Source organism: Thalassophryne amazonica, chromosome 17 (assembly GCF_902500255.1).
Source record: "Thalassophryne amazonica chromosome 17, fThaAma1.1, whole genome shotgun sequence".
NCBI classification, from domain to species: Eukaryota; Metazoa; Chordata; class Actinopteri; order Batrachoidiformes; family Batrachoididae; genus Thalassophryne; species Thalassophryne amazonica.
Window position 1 is genome coordinate 31,416,632 of NC_047119.1, and position 25,283 is coordinate 31,441,914.

General features: G+C 39.7%; 1 protein-coding gene and 1 long non-coding RNA gene across 5 annotated transcripts; both read left to right on the forward strand.

The window, feature by feature from the left end:
- Nucleotides 1-4,387: 4,387 nt before the first annotated feature.
- On the forward strand, nt 4,388-25,033 carry LOC117529265 (glutathione hydrolase 1 proenzyme-like). Of its 4 annotated transcripts, none has more exons than XM_034191999.1 (13): nt 4,388-5,529; nt 9,481-9,678; nt 11,834-11,964; nt 12,055-12,144; nt 12,318-12,510; nt 12,606-12,766; nt 15,193-15,342; nt 20,715-20,851; nt 22,578-22,765; nt 22,853-22,980; nt 23,264-23,376; nt 23,514-23,627; nt 24,442-25,033. In XM_034191999.1, the coding sequence occupies exons 2-13, from the start codon at nt 9,518-9,520 to the stop codon at nt 24,586-24,588; spliced, it is 1,713 nt and encodes a 570-aa protein (XP_034047890.1). In that variant the 5' UTR covers nt 4,388-5,529; nt 9,481-9,517; the 3' UTR covers nt 24,589-25,033. The 4 variants fall into 4 exon arrangements, with proteins under 4 accessions (XP_034047890.1, XP_034047889.1, XP_034047888.1 ...); XM_034191998.1 differs by lacking the exon at nt 4,388-5,529 and adding an exon at nt 5,565-5,940; XM_034191997.1 differs by lacking the exon at nt 4,388-5,529 and having other exon boundaries at nt 9,103-9,678.
- LOC117529266 lies at nt 9,858-11,640 on the forward strand. Its single transcript, XR_004565966.1, has 2 exons — nt 9,858-10,904; nt 11,203-11,640. It is a non-coding gene; the product is annotated as an uncharacterized LOC117529266 (long non-coding RNA).
- Nucleotides 25,034-25,283: the final 250 nt, after the last annotated feature.

Sequence of the window (25,283 nt, forward strand, 5' to 3'; positions counted from 1 at the left end):
GTCCATGCTTGCTTTTCCTTAGCCCATTGTAACCTTGTTTTTTTCTGTTTAGGTGTTAATGATGGCTTTTGTTTAGCTTTTCTGTATGTAAATCCCATTTCCTTTAGGCGGTTTCTTACAGTTCGGTCACAGACGTTGACTCTAGTTTCCTTCCATTCGTTCCTCATTTGTTTTGTTGTGCATTTTCGATTTTTGAGACATATTGCTTTAAGTTTTCTGTCTTGACTCTTTGATGTCTTCCTTGGTCTACCAGTATGTTTGCCTTTAACAACCTTTCCATGTTGTTAAAGGCAACCTTTCCATGTTGTTTGTATTTGGTCCAGAGTTTAGACACAGCTGACTGTGAACAACCAACATCTTTTGCAACATTGCGTGATGATTTACCCTCTTTTAAGAGTTTGATAATCCTCTCCTTTGTTTCAATTGACATCTCTTGTGTTGGAGCCATGATTCATGTCAGTCCACTTGGTGCAACAGCTCTCCAAGGTGTGATCACTCCTTTTTAGATGCAGACTAACGAGCAGATCTGATCTGATGCAGGTGTTAGTTTTGGGGATGAAAATTTACAGGGTGATTCCATAATTTATTCCTCAGAATTGAGTGAGTCCATATTTTTTTCCCTCTGCTTGGTCTAAAAAAGTAACCGTTACTGACTGCCACAATCTTTTTTCCTGATTTCTTATAGTGTTTCTTAAAGCCAGAAAGTTGCCATTTGAAATGACTTTAGTTTTGTGTCATGTCTGTGATCTGCTTTTTTTCTACAAAATTAAACAACTGAATGAACATCCTCCGAGGCCGGTGATTCCATAATTTATGCCAGGGGTTGTATAATTATCATAGCTGTTGTTGAGTAATTTTTGTTCCTGATTTGTTCAGGGTCACCACAAAGGGTTAGATATGGAACAGCATGTTGATATGAGACTCTCTTCCAGGGCACAGGTGGCTTTGAACAGGGGGCCTTCACTTTTTGAATCAAGCTAACTAACCTCACAGCACTGCAAGTACCACAGATATTTATTATTTTCCACAATCCATCCAGCAGGTGGCAGACGTGTCTGTGGGAGATTATAAACAACAAAGTTGCTTTTGGCTTTGATCTGATGCAACAAAGTGCACTACACACTAGTCACTTCATCCTCATAATGTGCTGTATTTAATTTGAGGAGTTACAATACAATAGTCTTTATTGTTTTTAAAATATTATCTACACAATCTGGCTGGGATTAGGATTAGGGTCACTTAACATATCTACATTTTTGCTGTCCAAGTTCAATGGTACCAGTACAAGGAATAAACTCAATAACCATTTTCATTATTAAAAAAAAACAAATAAACACATTTTCTAGGTATATTGTGAACATTCAAATGTATTTTCAGATCATAGTCCACCCCAGTACGTAATTATACAGGTGTTATTAATCAACAATATGCAGGATGCAGGTGTTAATTATCAACAATATGCAGAATGAAATAAAATTTAATTGAATCCATCATGCAGTATTATCAGTAAGGCATCTGACTGGTCCCAAATTAATTCCACAAAATAACAATAACCACAAATACACAGCTGAAGACATACAGAATCTTCTGCAAAATAAAATATGACTCGTAGCCTTCACAGATCCCTGATGGGAACATCACTGGGTCAGATTACATGAATTGACAACAGCCTAACTCTTCAGAAGAACTGTGGTAAGTGCATTTAGATGTCTCGATCCAAGCACCTGCAGAGGTCTGTAAACTATACAAGTGTCCTAGGGGAAACTTGATATTGTTTTAAAGAGACAGGGTGGCACTGGTTACACTGCATAAGTCCCCCCCCCATGCAGTTTATTTGTTGTTTGAAGAATCATCACTTTACAGAATTTTGTTCACAAGTACCAAAATTTTGGTTGGTGATGCAGGTAAAATCAGTCATTTGTATTTCAGTAAGTAAGTACCACATGCCGTTTGAATCCAAACTGTCACAGCATTCCCACTCTGAAATTTTGTGGTTAAAAACTGCCAAAATATTCCAGTTTAGAAAACACTAAATCCTGATCATCCTAAAAAGAAAAGAAAAGAGAAAAAAACCCCTCATTGATTCATATAATCTGAATGGACATTCTGGGCTGGTGCTATATTGTATTATATGGTACGGGATTTTGCCAACTTCTGATTGGCCCATTCGCCACTTTCTGAGCTGTACCACATGCCGAGTTGACCGCTGGTGGAACCGAGTAGACCGTGCGTGCGAAATGAGTACACCTCGCGTGCAGCGTAGCGCTAGCTAATGGAGCGACGCCTTCTATCGATAACGACCAATCACATAACGCGATACAATGCCTACTTTGGCTGTCAGTTTGTTGACAAGATGGCAGAAGACAGGTTTACGTCTGTTAGCGACGCTGACTTAAAATGAATTTTACAAGAAAAAGATGCGAAGAACACCCGCAGAAATACACAGTCAGCAGCCAACCTGTTTCACAAGTACGTCGCTGAAAAGGGATGGATAATGTGTATTTATGCAAAAAGCACAATCAGACTGTGTTTTTTACATCATGCTGTTCTCAGAAAGCGACTTGGGTGTAAAGAGAGCATTAGTATTTGTTGTTAACGTGTCGTGGGTCTTCGGCTGTTTTTTGTGAGGACACTCACAGAGCAGCAAAGAGTTTTAAAAAAGTGTAAAAATGTCTTTGCAAAGCGCTGCCATTACTGCACTTTGAGAGATGACAACTGTTTTTTCAACTCGGAGCTGCTGCACAAAACAGCAGATGACCAGCTCCCAGCATCAAACATGGGTGAAGTGGGCAGTTCAGCTGAACCCCTGGCCTCCCCCTGCCCATGGGCCAGTTTTAACCCACAACACAAAACTAATAGTAACGCACAGTGACTTGGAGAAGTAACTTTAATGTGATTACTGATTTGTAAAGATTAAAGTGTTAGATTACTCATTACTGAAAAAAGCGGTTATCCATGATCATGAATGCCATAAAGAAACAAGCAAAGTATGCAACAGTGTACCCACAGATCATGAAAATCACTTGAAATGGATGCATATTCCTGAAATGACCACCAGGCGCCAGTATTTACCAGGTGGGCATCATCATTAATTAGTAATGACAAAAAGTGAATAGATTTGGCACCACCCCAGCCACACTTTCTATCTATTCTATAATTCCAGTTTTGTTTTACTATTCAGTTTTGCCAACTTCTGATTGGCCCATTCGCCACTTTCTGAGCTGTACCACATGCCGAGTTGACCGCTGGTGGAACCGAGTAGACCGTGCATGGGAAATGAGTACACCTCGCATGCAGCGTAGCGCTAGCTAATCGAGCGACGCCTTCTTTGGCTGTCAGTTTGTTGACAAGATGGCAGAAGACAGGTTTGCGTTTGTTAGCGACGCTGACTTAAAACAAATTTTACACGAAAAAGATGTGAAGAACACCCGCAGAAATACACAGTCATCAGCCAACCTGTTTCGCAAGTACGTCACTGTAAAGGGATATGCGCCCAACTTTGAAACTTGTGACAGACGGATGCTTGACGGAGTACTCGGTCGATTTTACACGGAAGCTAGACAGGCGAATGGCGAACTTTATAAGAAAACAAGCCTGATGACTCTTCATCACGGACTTAACAGGCATCTCCAGTCGATCGATGGGATGTCAGTTGGTGCAGTATGACAGTAATAATAAAAAGTTAAAACTTGAAATTGATTTTTCAGTTTTAGTATGTTTGACAAACTCCCAATTTTCTTGTTTATCATATAATAAAGCAGTTATAGACTTTTGATTTCGGTGTACCCATGATTATGGGGACCTGGTCAGGATGAGTTTCACTGAGCCTCGGTGAACCTCATCCTGACCAGGTTCGTATAATCACAGGTACACCTCATCAAAAGTCTATAATTGTATATTATGACACCTAAAAGATAATTGTCATTTAATTGGTAGATTGTATGTCACATGACATTTATTATATGAGTAACATCATGTACATATATTTTGGTTCTATTTACTGTGCATTTTTGCCCCATGTGTTTTGCTCTATTGAACAGCTTCATTAATTTTTTGTAAAAATGCTTCCATGACACAAAGAAGGTAAATCCTCAGTCCCCACAGTGTCCTCTCCTCCAGGACATCTTCAGAGGCAACAGGCTGCTGTCAGATGAAGAACTGGACAAATTCCTATAGCAATTTTTCCATTGGACTGAGGAAAGATGTGTGCTTGCTGAGCTCCTCAGTGATACTCGCTAAGCCAATCGGTGTGTCAGTAGCTAACCTGCAGAGTACTGCTGGGGGGCGCAGAGTTGTCTCTGTGCCCTGCTGTTGTCTGCTTAAGCAGCAGAACAAATGACAGATTTATTTAGTTGTGATACAAATAATGAATGTTTTCCATTTGTGCAATGGAAGGAATATTTTAATACATTGAAATATGGAATGCACTATTCAACAGATGAAAATAATATCTGGCTAAATGATTTTCTCTTTAGCCAAAATTAGTTTCTTTAAGTCGTACAGTGATAGTTGCCTCAATAAATGCACCATGTAGGCTATTTGTATGAACTATGTGTGACCCCTCCGCTAAAAAAAAACAGCCAAATTCCTTAAGTGACATTGCATTTCTCCTAATATTTGGCTACATGACCAATTAGTAGCCTTAGCCCAGATTTATTACAATATGACTTCCTGTTGTTGTATTCATGAGGAGCTGAAGTGTACATCCTTTTAAATGTTCAGCATGTTGCACAGCTAAAAGGTCACAGTTGAGATAATACGAACACTTTGTGTGATCTCAGCTGTAGCTAAGATAACCACATTTTTAAAAAAAGCAGATAAAACGTTTTGTCTTTGTTTTGTGTTCAGTGTGAAAGTGAGATATTCCTTTAATACTAGTTACACAGAATGATGCACTAATGCTTCACATTTCTCATGTCAAAATGGTGCAAAACAGGCATCAGAGCCGAATATCATTTGAAATATCATCCTCTTTACCTCAGTTGCCTGTTTAACCAAAGGACTGATGGCCGTTTGTGCGTCCAGCTCTCCCTGCTGTTTAAAAAAACCTGCGTTTTCCCAGAGAGGAGGGGCTCCATTTAAAATGCAAATCTTCAAAGAACAATCTAGTCATATGTCATCTATTTGCAATGAGACACCAGCAATTTGACGCTGCTGTTGGTTAATCTTTGTGGTGTTTAAAAATTTCACAGCAGATAAAAAGGCACGTTTCCAAAAGGATTGTTCTTTCCGATAGTTTCAGTGTTACACTGTTAGTTTGTGGCAGTTTGCAAGGTCAACAGATGACACATTATTTTTATTATGTGAATCTCTTCAAGCCTGTTGTAACTGCGTTTGATTTTTGTTTTAAACCTTGGTAACATAACAGGTGTTTTATAGGGTAGTGAGTTAAAGTTTAATGACTGTGAGATAGTAACTGTACATTCTAAGCACCTGGTGAACTGCCTATGATCCTTTGACCGGCTCTGAGAGACGTTGGTGAAGCTACACGGTGAACAGCGAGTCACTGAGGCCTGCAAAAAAATTAAGGTAAGACGAGAGATTGTTTGACACATCTGTGCCGGTTTGGCCAGTGATAATGTTGGAACACCATAGTTTAGTGGAGTTATTCAATATTTATCCATAACCTCATTTATGCTGATAAAATGGTTGTTGTCTGAAAATAAGGACTATGTGAAGACAGGCTTCAGTGAGATACAAATATTCTGTGTGAGGTTTGTAATGTGTGGTAGAATAGGCCCGGTGAAGGGAGCCTCGATTCTTGTGTGATACGTAATCCAGTGCATTAAGAATCTGCGTGACAGCTAATGTGCGGAATTGTTAGTTTAAATCCTCCACACTTTTTTGTTTGTTTGTTTTTGCAGACAGGAAGAAATTCTGCATCAGAGGGGAATTATTTCTGCTGGAGAGTGCAGTATTATATATAACTAGAAGAAAACTGTGAGAGCACATCCCTCTGCCAACCATCCAAGCACCTCTGTTTATGTCTCTGTTCTTATTTTCATATCTTTGTTCTAGATCACTGACCTTTAGATCCAGATTATTCATCTTTGACACTGATGTGTGATCAAGGCCTCTAATCTTACATCCTCATCTTTGATCCTGAACATTGACATTTGAGCATGATTGCTGACCTGAGGTCCTGATGGTTGAACTTTGATCTTGATCATTATCTTTGATTTTGCTATGTGATCATAATCTCTCATCTTCCATCCTCATCTGTAGTCCTGACCATTGGCTTTTGAGCCTGATAGCTGACCTTTGGTCCTGATGGTTGACCTATGATCCTGATCACCATCTTTGATCCTGATGTGTGATTGTAATTCCATATCTTTCATCCTCATCTTTGATCCTAACCATTGACATCTGAACCAAATTGCAGACATTAGGTCCTGATTGTTCACCTTTTATCCCAATAATGAGCTTTGACCCTAAAGTTTAATCTTGATGGTTGACTTTAGATCCTTATTGCTGAAGTTAGATCCTGGCATCTTACATAGAATAAAACTTTATTGTCCACTAAGGTGGTTAGCACTGTTGCCTCACAGCGAGAAGGTCGTGGGTTCAATTCCCGTGGCCTTTCTGTGTGGAATTTGCATGTTCTCCCCGTGTTTGCGTGGGTTTCCTCCGGGTGCTCCGGTTTCCTCCCACATCCAAAGACATGCAGGTTAGGTGGAATGGGATCTTTAAATTGTCCGTAGGTGTGCGTGTGGGTGTGTCTGTGTTTGTTTGTCTGTTTGTGGCCCTGCGACAGACTGGCGTCCTGTCCTGGGTGTACTCCACCTCACGCCCTATGACTGCTGGGATGGGCTCTGGCCCCCTGCGACCCTGAATTGGACTACGCGGTAGAAGATGAATGAATGAATGTCCACTAAGGTGGAAAAATGTTTTAGGCTCACCAACAAAATACGATGCAACTGTCTCTTACAAACAAGACGGAACATATTAACAAAGACACATTACATATTAAACACTAAAAACAATGAAAACAGATTTATGTAAAGAGACTGTGGCTCAGATCTGGTCAGTTACATCTGGAGTTGTGAATGTAGATGGTTTTTGGAACAAAGGACATTGAGAGTTCATAGGCTCAAACTGGCTGAATGGGAGCAAGACCTTGCTTTCATTTTCATCCTTTCAGGAAATAGTTCGGACCAAGGTTTTAGGGATTTCCATGTTCAAGGCTCAAGGTCATTGGTCAAAATGGAAGTTTTTCACTGATTTGTATTGATTTTGGCACACATATGGGGTGGGTTCCAGAACTGCCAGGCAAAGCCAAATTTGCCAAAGTCATTGGGGTCAAAGTCTTGTCGACTTGTCAGTTGGTCAACTCCTTCCGGGTCTTTTTGCTGATTTCTACCAACCTTGATATGACAATGAAGGTTGTCCCTGAAATTACTGTTAAAATGTTTATTTTGACAAAGGTCAAGTTCAAGTAATTTGATTTTCAACCCAATTTGGACCAAATATGGTACACACTTAGGTGGATTCAAGAACTGCTGTGGCATTGTCAGCCAAAGGTCAGTTGTCTGAGTGAAGGTCAAAGTAATTAGGGTCAAATGTCAGATTGTTGTAGCCCTTCATGGACATCAATCAATTCAATCAATTTTATTTATATAGCGCCAAATCACAACAAACAGCTGCCCCAAGGCACTTTATATTGTAAGGCAAGGCCATACAATAATTACGTAAAAACCCCAACGGTCAAAACGACCCCCTGTGAGCAAGCACTTGGCGACAGTGGGAAGGAAAAACTCCCTTTTAACAGGAAGAAACCTCCAGCAGAACCAGGCTCAGGGAGGGGCAGTCTTCTGCTGGGACTGGTTGGGGCTGAGGGAGAGAACCAGGAAAAAGACATGCTGTGGAGGGGAGCAGAGATCAATCACTAATGATTAAATGCAGAGTGGTGCATACAGAGCAAAAAGAGAAAGAAACACTCAGTGCATCATGGGAACCCCCCAGCAGTCTAAGTCTATAGCAGCATAACTAAGGGATGGTTCAGGGTCACCTGATCCAGCGCTAACTGTAAACTTTAGCAAAAAGGAAAGTTTTAAGCCTAATCTTAAAAGTAGAGAGGGTGTCTGTCTCCCTGATCTGAATTGGGAGCTGGTTCCACAGGAGAGGAGCCTGAAAGCTGAAGGCTCTGCCTCCCATTCTACTCTTACAAACCCTAGGAACTACAAGTAAGCCTGCAGTCTGAGAGCAAAGCGCTCTATTGGGGTGATATGGTACTATGAGGTCCCTAAGATAAGATGGGACCTGATTATTCAAAACCTTATAAGTAAGAAGAAGAATTTTAAATTCTATTCTAGAATTAACAGGAAGCCAATGAAGAGAGGCCAATATGGGTGAGATATGCTCTCTCCTTCTAGTCCCCGTTAGTACTCTAGCTGCAGCATTTTGAATTAACTGAAGGCTTTTCAGGGAACTTTTAGGACAACCTGATAATAATGAATTACAATAGTCCAGCCTAGAGGAAATAAATGCATGAATTAGTTTTTCAGCATCACTCTGAGACAAGACCTTTCTAATTTTAGAGATATTGCGTAAATGCAAAAAAGCAGTCTTACATATTTGTTTAATATGCGCTTTGAATGACATATCCTGATCAAAAATGACTCCAAGATTTCTCACAGTATTACTAGAGGTCAGGGTAATGCCATCCAGAGTAAGGATCTGGTTAGACACCATGTTTCTAAGATTTGTGGGGCCAAGTACAATAACTTCAGTTTTATCTGAGTTTAAAAGCAGGAAATTAGAGGTCATCCATGTCTTTATGTCTGTAAGACAATCCTGCAGTTTAGCTAATTGGTGTGTGTCCTCTGGCTTCATGGATAGATAAAGCTGGGTATCATCTGCGTAACAATGAAAATTTAAGCAATGCCATCTAATAATACTGCCTAAGGGAAGCATGTATAAAGTGAATTAAATTGGTCCTAGCACAGAACCTTGTGGAACTCCATAATTAACCTTAGTCTGTGAAGACGATTCCCCATTTACATGAACAAATTGTAATCTATTAGATAAATATGATTCAAACCACCGCAGCGCAGTGCCTTTAATACCTATGGCATGCTCTAATCTCTGTAATAAAATTTTATGGTCAACAGTATCAAAAGCAGCACTGAGGTCTAACAGAACAAGCACAGAGATGAGTCCACTGTCTGAGGCCATAAGAAGATAATTTGTAACCTTCACTAATGCTGTTTCTGGACATGGTTGCAATTATCAAGTAAATCTAATTGCCCTAGAAGAACTCTGCCAAAGGCAGAGGTCCACTTATGACATAGTGGAATAGTAATGGAATTAAACTCAACATCCCACAAAATGTGTTTTGTTCCACTGTATCTGAACTTTTATTCAAATCAACACTAAATCCCCTGGATTCATGGATATTATCACTGTATGTAAATATGCATATGTTGTGAAGGTGTATTTCCCTATTTAAAACATGAATAAAATGTTTTTTTCTGTTTACAGGCAACTCTTTGCAGTCCAGTCATTCCTGGACTTAACCATGGTGAATAAAACAATAATCATTGCCTTGTCTCTTCTGCTGGTGGCATCTGCTGCCACATTTTTGGGTGTTTACTTCGGTGTGGGTGGAATGAAAGATCCAGGTGTTTTCTCCACAGCAGCTGTGGCAGCAGATGCTGGACCATGTTCAGAGGTCGGCAGGTTCGAGTTCACACGCCGTAATGTAGTTGTTGGCAAACACTGGCAGCAAGTAATGACAACAAGATACACAAATGCAAATTTCCATCCACAATATACAGTGCATCCCAGTACTGCACATTTCCCACATTTTTTAATGTTACAGCCTTGTTCCAAAACGGATGAATTCAATTTTTTTTCCTCAAAATTCTACACACAATACTCCACGCTGTGAATATGTTCTGGATGCACCATACACACAGAGAATGTCTGCAAACAACAGACCTGAAACTATTATTCAAATTATGGATTACTTAAATTACTTTAATGGATTACTTAAATTACTTAAATTATGGATTGCCAGAAACTTAACAGTTGTTTTTCCCACTTTTAAGACAATTTTTCTAATCCAAAAGTAAAATTGCTTGAAATGTGCCTACATTATAGACAATCTGTTTTTTTAACGTTTAAAATTGGTCGTTATCAAGGACAAAATGTTCTGAAATGATATTGAACTATTCCATATGGGTTCTAAACCAGATATGAATCACCTCTGAATGCCTTGAAAGTGGTTAAATTTGTGACAAACTAGTTATGGTTGGTATCTTAAAAGCAACAGAATATCTTTGGACTATTTTGTTTTGTATACAACAAAATTAAGGAGGGCAAATTCATGTGATCTGTTTTTATTTAATTATTACATACCACTTATCTTAAATGTATTAAAGTATTAAGTGTATTAAAGTTTATATTAGTGGCTCCTGCGTACACCCCTCGCCGCCATTGTCTCCCTTTCCCCTTCATAACAATAACCGGTGTTGCGCAAGACCAAGCTCAAAGGTCAGTTCAAAAAGATTAAAATTCACAAATTCACATTCACAGTTTATCATTTTAATCTCTAACTAGTATTGTGTTCAGTTAATATTTTTAAAGAATGAGAATGAGTAACTCTGAGCTTGTCTTTTTTAATAGAACCTCTTCAGGAGAACCAGAAGCCCATAATATTTAGAACTGTTGTGGATATGTCTACACAGTTATGTACTGTAGGATACTCGTGGAAGTGTAAAAGAATATAATGTATTTTGTTGTTTGTTTGTTTCACATGTATGCATGTCCATCAGCTCAAGTAGGCAATTAACTACTCACCTACCAAAAATCCATAACGGTCTTCAAACAAAATCAACTAGTTATAAGTATTCTGTCAAAACAGTAGGTGTGAAAGCTCTCTCGTAACACAGTTGGGACCAAAAGTACGGAAGCATATTGCATTTACTGGATAAAAATAATATAACCGCTGATCTCGTAATTACGACAACTTTTCTTGTAATTATGACAACTTTTCTCGTAATTGGGAAATCTGTGGTCTAATTTTTTTTTATCCAGTGAATACAATACGCTTCCATACGGAAGTGATTACAAAAAAAGAAAAACTTGTCTCGTAATTACAAGATCCTGAACTCGTAATTACGAGATTTTTCTCATAATTACGAGATCTGCGGTCTAATTATTTTTTTTAATCCTGTGAATGTAATACGCTTCCGTACGAAGGACCCAATTTTGGTTCAACTAAAAGAGCTGGTCTCAGACTGAATGAAACTGGACCACGGTCCAGTGTGCTGACAGTTTTGAAAAGTTTGGACCTTTGGACAAATAACTGGAAGGGGGTGGACTATTGTCACCCCTTATACAATAGAAGAAGAAAATAAACTGTCAGCAGTTTAATTAATGTGCCTGATTAAAACGGTGTGACTGCCTGCGCCACACTCTGTCTGTTCTTCTTGTCAAAGATAAAAAGTCAATTTTCTGTGTCAAAAATATTTTCCTTTTGATGGCAAGATGTGTGAAATTCCTCACCACCACCAAAAACAAAACAAAATGTTTGACATGCAGGGAGGTGCTGTCCACTGGCCCCCAATATCAGCCAGCCAAAAAAAAATAAAAAAAACAACAAAAAAAAAAAACCCCACAAATATGGACAAACATGAACCTTTTGCCATTACAAATTTTCTCTCACCCACCCCTTAGTGGCGATCCATGCACCCACAATCTTACTATACAGTACCTACTGAAACATGGCATCAACCAAAACATGCATTTCTGCCTAATCAATCATTCAGTATTGTGTTTAAATCTTTAAAGTGTATTAATCCTTCACCCTGCATGTGTTTAATTCCCACAGAGACATCCTGAAGCAAGGGGGCTCTGCAGTTGATGCCTCCATAGCTGCTTTGTTGTGTGTGGGGCTAATGAACGCTCACAGTATGGGCATCGGAGGAGGACTTTTTCTCACCATCTATAACGCAACAACCGGTACAACCTTAAAGATTTACTGTAACAAACACCTCTTTCATTGATACATCATTCTGTCCTTCTTATATATCATGTCTGACATCTACACAGGCAAAGTTGAAATAATTGATGCCAGGGAGACGGCACCAAATAATGCAACAGAAAACATGTTTGGGAGCAACACAGATTTAGCTCAGAAAGGTAATCATCAACCAGCGCTATCACTGCTGCAAACAAGCTGAGGAATGCGTCACAGCGATAAATAAAAAAGATTAAGCTTTCAGTGATATGATCATAAAAACAAATTCCAAAGGAAAATATCCCCTTAAGTGGAGTCAGAGGAAGCAATCTAAATCTGTTTCTTTGATTTGAAGGAGGGTTGTCCATCGCTGTACCAGGGGAGATTCGAGGATATGAGCTGGCACACAAACGGCATGGCAGATTACCTTGGCGTGACTTATTCCAACCAAGCATTAAGCTGGCACAAGAAGGTTTTCATTTGGGCAAGGCACTCGCTTCTGCTATAGCCAGGCACAAAACCACCATCACCCAGGACCCAGCCCTGTGGTGAGTCATCAGCCTTTGGTGTCAGTGTCACAGTAGACAAACACAATGGATGACTATTTGAAATATTGATTTTTACCATGTTTTCTCTCTTACAGTGAAGTGTTTTGTGGGAAAAATAACGACACCTTAAAAGAAAATGACCACATAAAGTTTACCAACCTCGCCAATACCTACAAGAAAATAGCTGATGAGGGGCCAGAAGCTTTCTACAGTGGAGACATAGCTGAGAATCTTGTGAAGGACATTCGGGCAGCTGGTATTTATATATGTATTTTTTAATATAGACACGTCATTACAGTCCAATCATCTTCATATTCTTCACAATCTAATTTACACATTTTCTTACATATATGTGGATTAATCTTGAAAATATCAGTTTTTTTAATAGAAAAGCTAAAATGAACAGTTATTCACCAACTGTCTAATAATTGATTAAATGCAAAATGATTTCTCAAGACTAAATACAAAATATGATGTCAGGATTTGATGCTTTTCTCTAAAATTTGAAAAATTACTCCGCTACAATATCAGCTCTTAGTCAGTGTTCAATATTTTACTGAAATTTACTGATAGGCAATTAAAAAAAGTGATATTTCACTGAAGACCTTGTGTCCCCATTGCACTTGGCCTAGATGCATCAGCTGCAAATTTGATAAACCTTTCTGAAATCCTTGGAAGGTTGTTGAGAGTACAGCCTTCACCACAGGCACTAGGTTTTTTTTTGTTGTTGTTGTTGTTTTTTTTTTTTGCTTTGTGACCTTCAATATTTCATCAAGTTCACTCATCATCAAACTTGACCTAGACCTTCAAGGGATGCATTCCTGCTGCAAATTTGGTAAACGTGTCTCAAATCTCTGAAAAGTTATGGGGAGTACAGCGTTATGGATGGACAGACACACGGACAACATTTCTCTATCAATGGGGGACAGTTAAAAAGGCAAAGAGAGCGCATACACCTTCACCAGTTAATAACGGCCAGCCAGAAATATTAAATCTGTGCATCTAACAGAGGGAAGGCAGAATTCAGGCTAAGATGCCTTCCTTGACTCAGCCATCAGAAGTGTATCACTATATGGTGAAAGCATAGAACTCAAGGAGGTATTCATGTCTCTGGGTCCTCTGCCTTTGAGATTGAGAGATGCCTGGGAAGAGCTCACAGAGTCATGAGGTCTCTGGCTGTATCTTTGCAGGAGCATGATGTCCAACTCTTTGGGTTCCTGATGCTTCCATTCTTACTGTATACAAGGTGTACCAGAAAAATATACAGCTTTTCATCTGCAAAGAAGATGGTCATAATATATATATTTTTTTAAATAGATACATGTCTGGATAGAAAGCTGAAAGGTTAACGTTTATTGTACTAATGTCAAAATTGCCACCTAAATTAAAATATTGATATAAGGTGTCGTTTTCTTTTAGACATGTTCGACATAGACTCCATGTTGTCTGATTACTGCCTACAAATGCATTGTCATGTTCTCCACCAGTTTGGGAAACATTTCCTGAGGAATGTTCAGAGTTTCTCAGTGGATGTTTTCCAAGAGTCAGAGACCTAGGGTTTGCATAGATTGTGTACTTGAGATAACCCTACAAGAAAAAGTCTGGAGGAGTAAGGTCAAGGGGAATATGGTGGCCTGTCAACATCATCGTAGAAAGAGATAAAGCGGCCTTCAAAGTGTTGTTTGAGAAAATGCCTTGTTTCCTTGGTTGTATGGGGTGGTGCCCAATCCTGCTGGAACCAGTGGGTTGTCATCTGGATCATGTTGCTTCTCCTACGGGCCTGAGTAGCGTAATTCAGGCAGATAGAATTCCTGAATAATTTAGCAAAGACGTTGCACCTGTTAGACACTTTTCGCCTGGTGCCAAAGTTCAATAATTTTTGTCTGTTGGTGTATGGTTGGTTTTGGCATTTTTCCTGGAGCTTGCTTGGTATCAAAATAAACTTCAGAGTCTCTGCTACAAGAAATGAAGCAATAGTGACAAAATTACTGCTTTTTAAGGCTCAAACAAAGCATTTTAAAATGTACATTTTTGGGACACCCGAGTTGTGAGACTAGGATGCTAAGCAGTTACTTAATGCAACAAGTGGATGTCTTTGATACAAGATCTCTTTGGGGGATACTTGAATAATGTTGGAATGACTTTTTTTTATCAAATGAGTGGTTGTGAGACAACGAGGCCTCAGCTTTGATATTTTGGTTATTTGGCTCAGGGTCGAAAACCCCAGAGGCTGGAAAAGGTCAAGGAGTTGCCCACACTTTACTTGGCTGTGGCAGATAGATATTACTCTCTAAATGTGGGGATGGACCGGATGTCTGCCTGTGTGGCTGTTCCATGGTGTCATGGATGTGGCAAAGCGCTAAGCTTGTACATGCTCCCAGACTTGACTTGACTAATATACTTTGATTTGTTCAATGTTTTACTGTTCAGTTCTTGTGATTTAATGCCAATCTTGCATCAGCACTTTGGCATTCTTTATAAATAAAGTCATGTTATTATTATTACTAGTAGTAGTAGTAGTAGTAGCAGCAGTAGTATTATTATGACTAACTATAATTTAATACATTGGGAGATATCATTTTAAAAACATACACACAGTAAGTATTTCTGCACATCCAGTTTCTGTGACAAGAATGAATTGTGTTACCATTTCATTCACAGTATTTTATATTTGTATTTCAGGTGGTATCATCACACTGAAGGATCTGAAGGATTATAAGGCTATTTTAGATGAAAAACCTGTCCAAGTCAATATCGGGGAGTACACCATGACTGCTCCCAATGCTCCAGCGAGTGGCCCTGTGCTCGCACTGATATTAAACATCTTGAAAGGTAAGCACAGATGTTTTGTCCAAAATCAAGTTGAAAGTCATGTCAAATATTAGGTCAGTGCAGTGTATTTCAACATTATGTACAGTTCAATAAAGATGATGACGTGAGGGGAACCTGACACACCAGCAAGTCTGCATATGTATTTAATATCAACTTCTGTAATTTTTTTCTATCCGTATTGTAAAAATACAATGCAGAAATTTATTACCATTACTTTCCTACAAAGAAGCTGGACGTTCCATATGTAATGAAGGCATTATTGGTCCCATATGTGCAGTTATTTCTTTATTGCACTCTATTTGCATCAAAGTGTCAGATTGGAAGAATCCATGTTGGCAGGTGACTCTGTGAGTCTATAATTAATTTAAAAAATATTTAAATATATTCTATAATAATAATTTACAACAACAATACTTTATATATAAGTTGGAAGGTACCATTCAACGAGGCAAAGCTGAGTTGAATGGTTTGTTCCAGCTTTTACCGAATTAAATATTTGTTCCATTGAAAGAATGTAAAAACATTCATTATTTGTTTTATATAGCGGCTAAAGTAGATCCTTGTCATTTGATATCTTATTAATTTATAAACAACAGAAAAGGGACTTACATTTTGGTGTTCCACTGCTGCTAAAGCCCAAATTATGATGTGTAGTCCGGTGATGCAGTGCACTGACTTCAGACTTCAGAAAAAAAAGACTTTGTGTAGTTCCTCAGTCCAGCCAAAAATCACATCAGTTTTTAAGCTTTTCATCTGAACAGCTCTTCATGCATCCAGATGGCTTACAGTGGAGTGGATATTGTGTGTGTGTGTGTGTGTGTGTGTGTTACAAGAATTAGCACTGTCAGTTAGCTCAGTGAAATTGTTGTCTCACTTGTGTCAGTGTCCCGCGCGTGTGCGCGCATGCTCATGTGCTCACGCACTCACGCATGCTCATGCGACTGGGTTGGCGCTTGTGTGCACGTGTACTACAAAAACAAAAAAAGACTGTGTACATCCTCAGTACAGCAAAAAAAATCATGTCAGAAATTCAAAATCATGTCCAGCTTTTCATTCTAACTTCCTGCTGACAGCCTCCAGACAGCGCAGTGGATTTGGGGTGTGTGTGTGTGTGTGTGTGTGTGTGTGTGTGTGTGTGTGTGTGTGTGTGTGTGTGTGTGTGTGTGTGTGTGTGTGTGTGTGTGTGTGTGTGTGTGTGTGTATGTTTGTGCAGAGTGCAATGGTATCAAACGTGTGAAACCAAATGTGCACTCTAAATGGAACCACATTGTACTCCAAATGTAATGCAACACAAATGGGACGAATAATCCATGTCATGTGACATACAAAGCACCAATCAAATGACAAGGATCCATATATATATATATATATATACACAGTGAGGAAAATAAGTATTTCAACACCCTGCGGTTTTGCAGGTTCTCTCACAGAAATCATGGAGGGGTCTGAAATTTTCATCTTAGGTGCATGTCCACTGTGAGAGACATAATCTAAAAAACAAAATCCGGAAATCACAATGTATGATTTTTTAAATAATTTATTTGTATGTTACTGCTGCAAATAAGTATTTGAACACCTGCGAAAATCAATGTTAGCATTTGGTACAGTAGCCTTTGTTTGCAATTACAGAGGTCAAACGTTTCCTGTAGTTTTTCACCAAGTTTTCTCACACTGCAGCAGGGATTTTGGTCCACTCCTCCATACAGATCTTCTCTAGAACTTTCAGGTTTGGAGTTTCAGCTCCCTCCAAAGATTTTCTATTGAGTTCAGGTCTGGAGACTGGCCAGGCCACTCCAGGACCTTGAAATGCTTCTTATGGAGCCCCTCCTTAGTTGCCCTGGCTGTGTGTTTGGAGTCATTGTCATGCTGGAAGACCCAGCCATGACCCGTCTTCAATGCTCTTACTGAGGGAAGGAGGTTGTTTGCCAAAATCTCACAATACATGACCCCATCCATCCTCCCTTCAATATGGTGCAGTCGTCCTGTCCCCTTTGCAGAAGAGCACCACCAGAGTATGATGTTTCCACCCCCATGCTTCACGGTTGGGATGGTTTTCTTGGGGTTTAGGGTTGTTCTCATCCTCTAAACATGGTAAGTGGAGTTGATTCCAAAAAGCTCTATTCTGGTCTCATCTGACCACATGACCTTCTCCTATGCCTCCTCTGGATCATCCAAATGGTCACTGGTGAACTTCAAACAGGCCTGGACATGTGCTGGCTTGAGCAGGGGGACCTTGCTGCCCTGCAGGATTTTAAACCATGACATCATCATGTGTTACTAATGTAATCTTTGTGACTGTGGTCCCAGCTCTCTTCAGGTCATTGACCAGGTCCTCCTGTGTAGTTCTGAGCTTTCTCAGAATCATCCTTACCCCACAAAGTGAGATCTTGCATGGAATCCCAGACCGAGGGAGATTGACAGTCATCTTGTGTTTCTTCCACTTTCTAATAAATAATCATAACAGTTGTTGTCTTCTATCAAGCTGCTTGACTGTTGTCCTGTAGTCCATCCCAGCCTTGTGCAGGTCTACAGTTTTGTCCCTGGTGTCCTTAGACAGCTCTTTGGTCTTGGCTATGGTGGACAGGTTGGAGTGCGATTGAGTGTGTGAACAGGTGTCTTTTATACAGGTAACAAGTTCAAACAGGTGCAATTAATACATGTAAAGAGTACAGAATAAGAGGGCTTCTTAAAGAAAAATTAACAGGTCTGTGAGAGCCAGAATTCTTGCTGGTTGGTAGGTGTTCAAATACTTATTTGCAGCAGTAACATACAAATAAATTATTAAAAAAAATCATACATTGTGATTTCCGGATTTTTTTTTTTTTTAGATTATGTCTCTCACAGTGGACATGCACCTAAGATGAAAATTTCAGACCCCTCCATGTTTTATATATATATATATATATATATATATATATATATATATATATATATATATATATATATATATATATATATATATATATATATATACTCAACAAAAATATAAACGCAACACTTTTGGTTTTGCTCCCATTTTGTATGAGATGAACTCAAAGATCTAAAACTTTTTCCACATACACAATATCACCATTTCCCTCAAATATTGTTCACAAACCAGTCTAAATCTGTGATAGTGAGCACTTCTCCTTTGCTGAGATAATCCATCCCACCTCACAGGTGTGCCATATCAAGATGCTGATTAGACACCATGATTAGTGCACAGGTGTGCCTTAGACTGCCCACAATAAAAGGCCACTCTGAAAGGTGCAGTTTTGTTTTATTGGGGGGGGGGATACCAGTCAGTATCTGGTGTGACCACCATTTGCCTCATGCAGTGCAACACATCTCCTTCGCATCATCCGTGAAGAGAACACCTCTCCAACGTGCCGAACGCCAGCGAATGTGAGCATTTGCCCGCTCAAGTCAGTTACGACGACGAACTGGAGTCAGGTCGAGACCCCGATGAGGACGACGAGCATGCAGATGAGCTTCCCTGAGACGGTTTCTGACAGTTTGTGCAGAAATTCTTTGGTTATGCAAACCGATTGTTTCAGCAGCTGTCCGAGTGGCTGGTCTCAGACGATCTTGGAGGTGAACATGCTGGATGTGGAGGTCCTGGGCTGGTGTGGTTACACGTGGTCTGCGGTTGTGAGGCTGGTTGGATGTACTGCCAAATTCTCTGAAACGACTTTGGAGACGGCTTATGGTAGAGAAATGAACATTCAATACACGAGCAACAGCTCTGGTTGACATTCCTGCTGTCAGCATGCCAATTGCACGCTCCCTCAAATCTTGCGACATCTGTGGCATTGTGCTGTGTGATAAAACTGCACCTTTCAGAGTGGCCTTTTATTGTGGGCAGTCTAAGGCACACCTGTGCACTAATCATGGTGTCTAATCAGCATCTTGATATAGCACACCTGTGAGGTGGGATGGATTATCTCAGCAAAGGAGAAGTGCTCACTATCACAGATTTAGACTGGTTTGTGAACAATATTTGAGAGAAATGGTGATATTGTGTATGTGGAAAAAGTTTTAGATCTTTGAGTTCATCTCATACAAAATGGGAGCAAAACCAAAAGTGTTGCGTTTATATTTTTGTTGAGTGTATTACATACTTTTTTGCAGGAATTAAGTAACATTTCTATTAAATAGCAACAGTAGAACATTTTTATTTGCAAAATTTAAAATTTGGATGGGATGTCAGTGCAATGCAGGTTACTTCTCCAGCCGAGGCCCGTACCCATTTGCAGCAGGGTGGACTGAGAGAATGTAGATTAAGTGTCTTGTCCAAGGACACAGACAGGTAGCACAAGCAAGATTCAAATCCAGGTCTACATACTGGCAGGCTGGCTCCTTATCCACTCAGCTCGTTGCTCTAAAACAGTCTTCTAAATGATGAAAAGTGGGACATAATGATTTTCTATCAGATGGATATTTTTTGGCCATATTCAGTCACACAAATAATGAAATTATCAATACTACACTCTAAAACATTTCAGCTGCGTTTAGTTATGTCCACTTTAACATAAAGAGCTTGGAGTTTTGAATGTTGAAACAACTTTACATATCAGATCAACTTGTAAAGTCGAGTTTAACATCCAAAACTTGTAAGAGCTCTTCATGTTAAAGAGAGAGGTAGCAAATGGACATAACTAAAGTCAGCTGCATGTTTTAGAGTATATATATTTAAAAGATATTTTACCAATTTCCCAGGAAGAGCGGAGCTATGTTGCCCACTTGTGATTCACCGTCTCTTATCTAGTTGGTAAATAACTGGACTAAAAAATACATTTTTAATTAGAAAATCCTGTGTATGTGTGCACCATGTGAGCTGGGCACAGATTTGCAGGAGCAGATCCACTGTCTGTAATGAAGACGCTGGCCTGCTCCTCTTTTCAGCACACTGATGGTGTCCACCTCCTGATGAGATGAGAAACTTCCTTCTAAAGTAATTAATGTCTGACCCTTCCCTTCTAATTAGCCACTGTCTCACCATGCTCACCCCCCCCCCACACACCCGCCTCACACACTAATATCACCCATTTCCCTCTAATTGGACACAGTTGAGCGGTGAAGGTGTCACATTACAGTGACTGTCCAAATCTTTCATCTCGCTGATTTAGTGTGACTCCAACCTGCCTGCCTGTGTGTGTGTGTACTCACGCGTGAGACAGCTGAAACACATCAAACCAAAGATTCTCCCAGCTTTCCTCATGTCTGGCTGTGCGGCTGTCAGCGCGGACAGCTCTAATGGTGTGGGAGGTGAAACAAGGGCAGATGCTACTATAAATATAAATGCAGACATAGGCAGGGTCAAGTCCCTTCTTACGTTAAGATGACAGAAGTGCACGCCGTGTTGGATTTGCTGATTGTTGTGTTTTTCACAGGTTACAACTTCACCTCAGCTAGTGTGTCAAGCACTGAGAATAAGATTAGAACTTACCATCGCATTGTGGAGGCCTTTCGTTTTGCATATGCAATGAGGACCAGGCTGGGAGATCCAGCTTTCCTCAACATTTCTTATGTAAGGCCACTTATTCAGACACATTGAATAAATGCTTTCCTGGCTTACATCTAAACTGCACATTCTGAGCTACTAGGTAACAGTTCAAACAATGTAACATTTGACCCCAACAACCTTGCTATCACATAGCAACCATGAAGCAACTGTGTAAAAGGAGTTTTCTGCTGTTTGTGCCTGGCATAAAAGCGCAGAAAAAGACACATTTGGAAAATGTCATTGTCCCATTGTCCCATCATCAACTTTAACTTTACTTTCAACTTGATGCGTTTTACCTGATGTGTGACTGTCTGTTGTGTTTCCACCGCAAAAAAGATCTGTAGTGGGTTTGGATGACTTTAGAGCTTGTAAATGCATGCTTTGTGATGGGCTGCAGGTTGCAATTGATTGCAACATGTCAGCAATGTGTCTGTGTTTATTAAATAAGATGATGATTATTTGCAGCCACTGTATCTGTCTTGACAGTAATCACAGTCAGTCTACTTCAGACTGTAGTCATTTGGGGACAGGGTGGTTCCCTGTGCAATCGCATTGCGGTCAGATGTGAGGTTGAGGTTGCTACATCCTCAGCCTCCACAGGACCAGCTGACTGCCGTAACTGCATGAAATCAATCATAGGCAGTGACACAATTACTAGGTGACCACCATTTTCTCACGGACACAAGTAGGTTGGCATCCCATTTTTCCTCTGATGTGACTGGGGCCTAAGCACTATGATTAAAACACACATCTGCTCTGGATTGATCAATCAATCAATCAATCAACTTTTTTCTTATATAGCACCAAATCACAACAAACAGTTGCCCCAAGGCGCTCCATATTGCAAGGCAAGGCCATACAATAACCATGAAAAACCCCAACGGTCAAAACGACCCCCTATGAGCAAGCACTTGGCCACAGTGGGAAGGAAAAACTCCCTTTTAACAGGAAGAAACCTCCAGCAGAACCAGGCTCAGGGAGGGGCAGTCTTCTGCTGAGACTGGTTGGGGCTGAGGGAAAGAACCAGGAAAAAGACATGCCGAGAAGGGGGGCAGAGATCGATCACTAATGATTAAATGCAGAGTGATGCATACGGAGCAAAAAAGAAAGAAACAGTGCATCATGGGAACCCCCCACAGTCTACGTCTAAAGCAACATAACCAAGGGATGGTCCAGGGTCACCCGATCCAGCCCTAACTATAAGCCTTAGCGAAAAGGAAAGTTTTAAGCCTAATCTTAAAAGTAGAGAGGGATCTACAGTAGAGGATCACAATAAAAGACGACTATACAATGGGTAGTTCTGAAACAACACTGGACATTCTATTCACAGGCAACAACTTGGTGGACATTTCTTTCAGTCAGCATGCAAATTTCACACTACCTCAAAACGTGTGACATCTGTGGCATTGTGATGTCTAATAAAACTACATTTGAGAGTGGGCTTTCATTTTATGACCAGTTCAATGTACATATGTGCAATAATCATGCTGTTTAATTGATGTACCACTCTTGCCAGGTAGATGTATTATCTCTTTGAGTTTGAAGTTCAATGAATGAAAAATAGAGATGAAAACAAAAGTGTTGCATTTGTATTTTGTGGTGCATGTAGATCAAAAGAATAAAATTTTACAGCAGTTGCACCATCTCTTTAATTCATACTTCATACATGACACAGAACGCTTTGCCTGAAATATTCTGTAGAGATTCAAACATATCTGACTATTTTCATCTACTAATTCCCCCTATGAAGCTCATCAAGAATATGACTTCTAGTTCCTTTGCCACCTACCTCCGTGACAAGATTACAGATGACACCACACATAATATGAGCTACTACAACCCAGAGTTCTACATACCTGGAAACCATGGGACCTCCCACATCTCAGTCATAGATAAGGATGGAAACGCCGTGGCAGCTACCAGCACCATCAACAACTAGTACGAACATCTCACTGGTTGTCAGACAAATACAAGCCGATCAGTACTGTGGTCTTCTTATGTCAGTGGTCACTGTTTTCTCTGCAGTTTTGGATCCAAAGTCATGTCGAAATCAACAGGGATAATTCTCAACAATGAGATGGATGACTTCAGCTCCCCCAACATCACCAATAGCTATGGACTCCCTCCATCACTCAACAACTTTATCAAACCAGGTTTTTGTGAGACTAAAGCAAAATACACAAGAGCGCCAACCTAATAATATAGACCTGCCTTTTTGTACACTACGTAGTTATACTTTTAATTTAGCCCAACTCACAAAACAAGATGGAATTTCATTTGTGTCAATAAAAACAGAAATATGAGGAAAAAAAAGCTTTCACTTGCACCTCATACCTGGAGACTTTTTTTACTTTTGGAAATTCTATATAAATAAATGTAGATTAACCATTTATATGTTCTTGAAATATTATTATTATTATTATTTTTTTTTTTAAGGGAAAAGGCCAATGTCCTCTATGTGCCCCACTATTCTTTTTGACAAAAATAACAAAGTTAAAATGGTGGTTGGTGCCTCAGGAGGAACAAAAATAACTACTTCAACTACTCTGGTAGGTTTACACCAAACTCTCTTATCACACTAGACCATTATCATCTGACACAGTCTGTCTGGACTCTAGACAGATAATGTCAGATAATGATTACACAGCATGATTTTTGCACAAATAAAATATTTGCTGTTTTATAGGTGATTCTGAATGCACTGTTTTTCAACTATGATGTGAAGAAAGCTGTGGTAGATCCAAGACTCCACAACCAGCTGGCTCCAAATGCCACTGTAGCTGAGCCAAACTTTGACAGTGTAAGTGTCTCACACAACAAACCAGAAGGTGCACTCACTAAGCAGTGTAGTTGCTTGTCTAAAACTGGCATAGTTGTCAATTTCACACACCGCCCCCACACCTTATAAGTAGTGATTGTAATTGCACTTATATGCGTCCCCGATTGGTGTATTGGTCTAATAATGAGGTGTAATCAAGTGCAGTGCACATGTATACCTCAATTAGTGTACTATTTCAATGCATCTTGGGACAAAATCTGCACTTTTTTTAGTTGAAGAGTGACCACATCAAGCCACAGTGTCCAGGTGCAGTGGGATTGGGAGGCTCTCTGCACATGGTGGGATACAGAGATCAGTTGGTCAGAGGATGATGGGGATGGTGTGAACATTGTGTTGCTGAATGTGACACTCAAATCCTTAACTTCAAGGAAAATGATCCTCTAGCACATCTTGACAGTTTGCCCACACATCCATTTCCTCGCCAGAAAACCTCTTGCTTCTGTCACCTACAGATATTGATGGCCAAATGAGACTTCATGAAGCATTTGCTGATTTTTTTCTGAGCCCACTACATGGAAATGTCTTTTCAGAAAAGTATCTAAAAAAACAACAACAAAAAACATTTAATTTAAATGGTCATTTGGAAATTACTTTTCTTGTTGTCCAATAAACAAGTCATCAATAAATAAGATTAAGTTTGACCTTTACATTGGCTTTACAATCTCATCTTGAATTGTATTATGTGTAATGTCAGCTCAAGGTTTTTCTCTTGTGTTTGGGCCAAAGCTTTGCACTTTTCCTTGCTTTGTATCAGGCATGTTTGTCCTGTTCACAGGAAACACTGGACGGTTTGGCAAAGAAGAACCATGTGATAGAGTACCTCGATTCCATAGGGGCTGTGGTGCAGGCGGTGGTCCGTCACAACGATGGACTCCATGCTCAGTCAGACCCGAGGAAGTGGGGGTATGCCGCTGGATACTGAGATCACAACAGCGCCACTGGTTATACAGAAAGACTGTGATTGTGTGACCTTTGACCGCTGTGCTATTAGTCTAAAGAACAGTGGCTCCATATTGACCCAAGAACGACCAGTAGCTGTTACACAGCCTATGAATCAGATCATTCATGGTGTTGACCATGACAGCAAAGTGCCTCAGTCAACAATTGTCACTTCTGTTCTATTTATATGTCATCTTAATTTTGTGAAGTATTTAAAAAATGAGTGATATTACAGGAACCAACATTCAGATATGAAGTTGCTGATATTATTATCAGGCCTCAGTTGTGAAATGTTTTTTTGTTTGGTTTTGTTTTTTTAGATTCTTCATTATTTTTTTCATTTTGAAGGCATTAAGAACAAACATTATGATTCCAAGTGCTGGAAAATCTGAAGTTTGAATTTTGACATAAAGCTATAAAGTGGTCAATATTGTGTATGGTTTTATTCAGACCCTGGCAGAGCTCTGCAAGTTGTACATCTAAAAGTAGATTTTTGTTTGGGTGAGGTTTGGTGGGGGACATCTCAAAGTTTTGCTCTCATAACTTTAATACAATGCAAGAGCTGACTGTTGTTCGGGGTTTTTAATTTTAGATCATCTGCCTTTTCCACACAGCCAAATTCAGAACATTGCAATTTTTGCACATAAGTGGTCCATATATATATTTTTATCAGTCAGG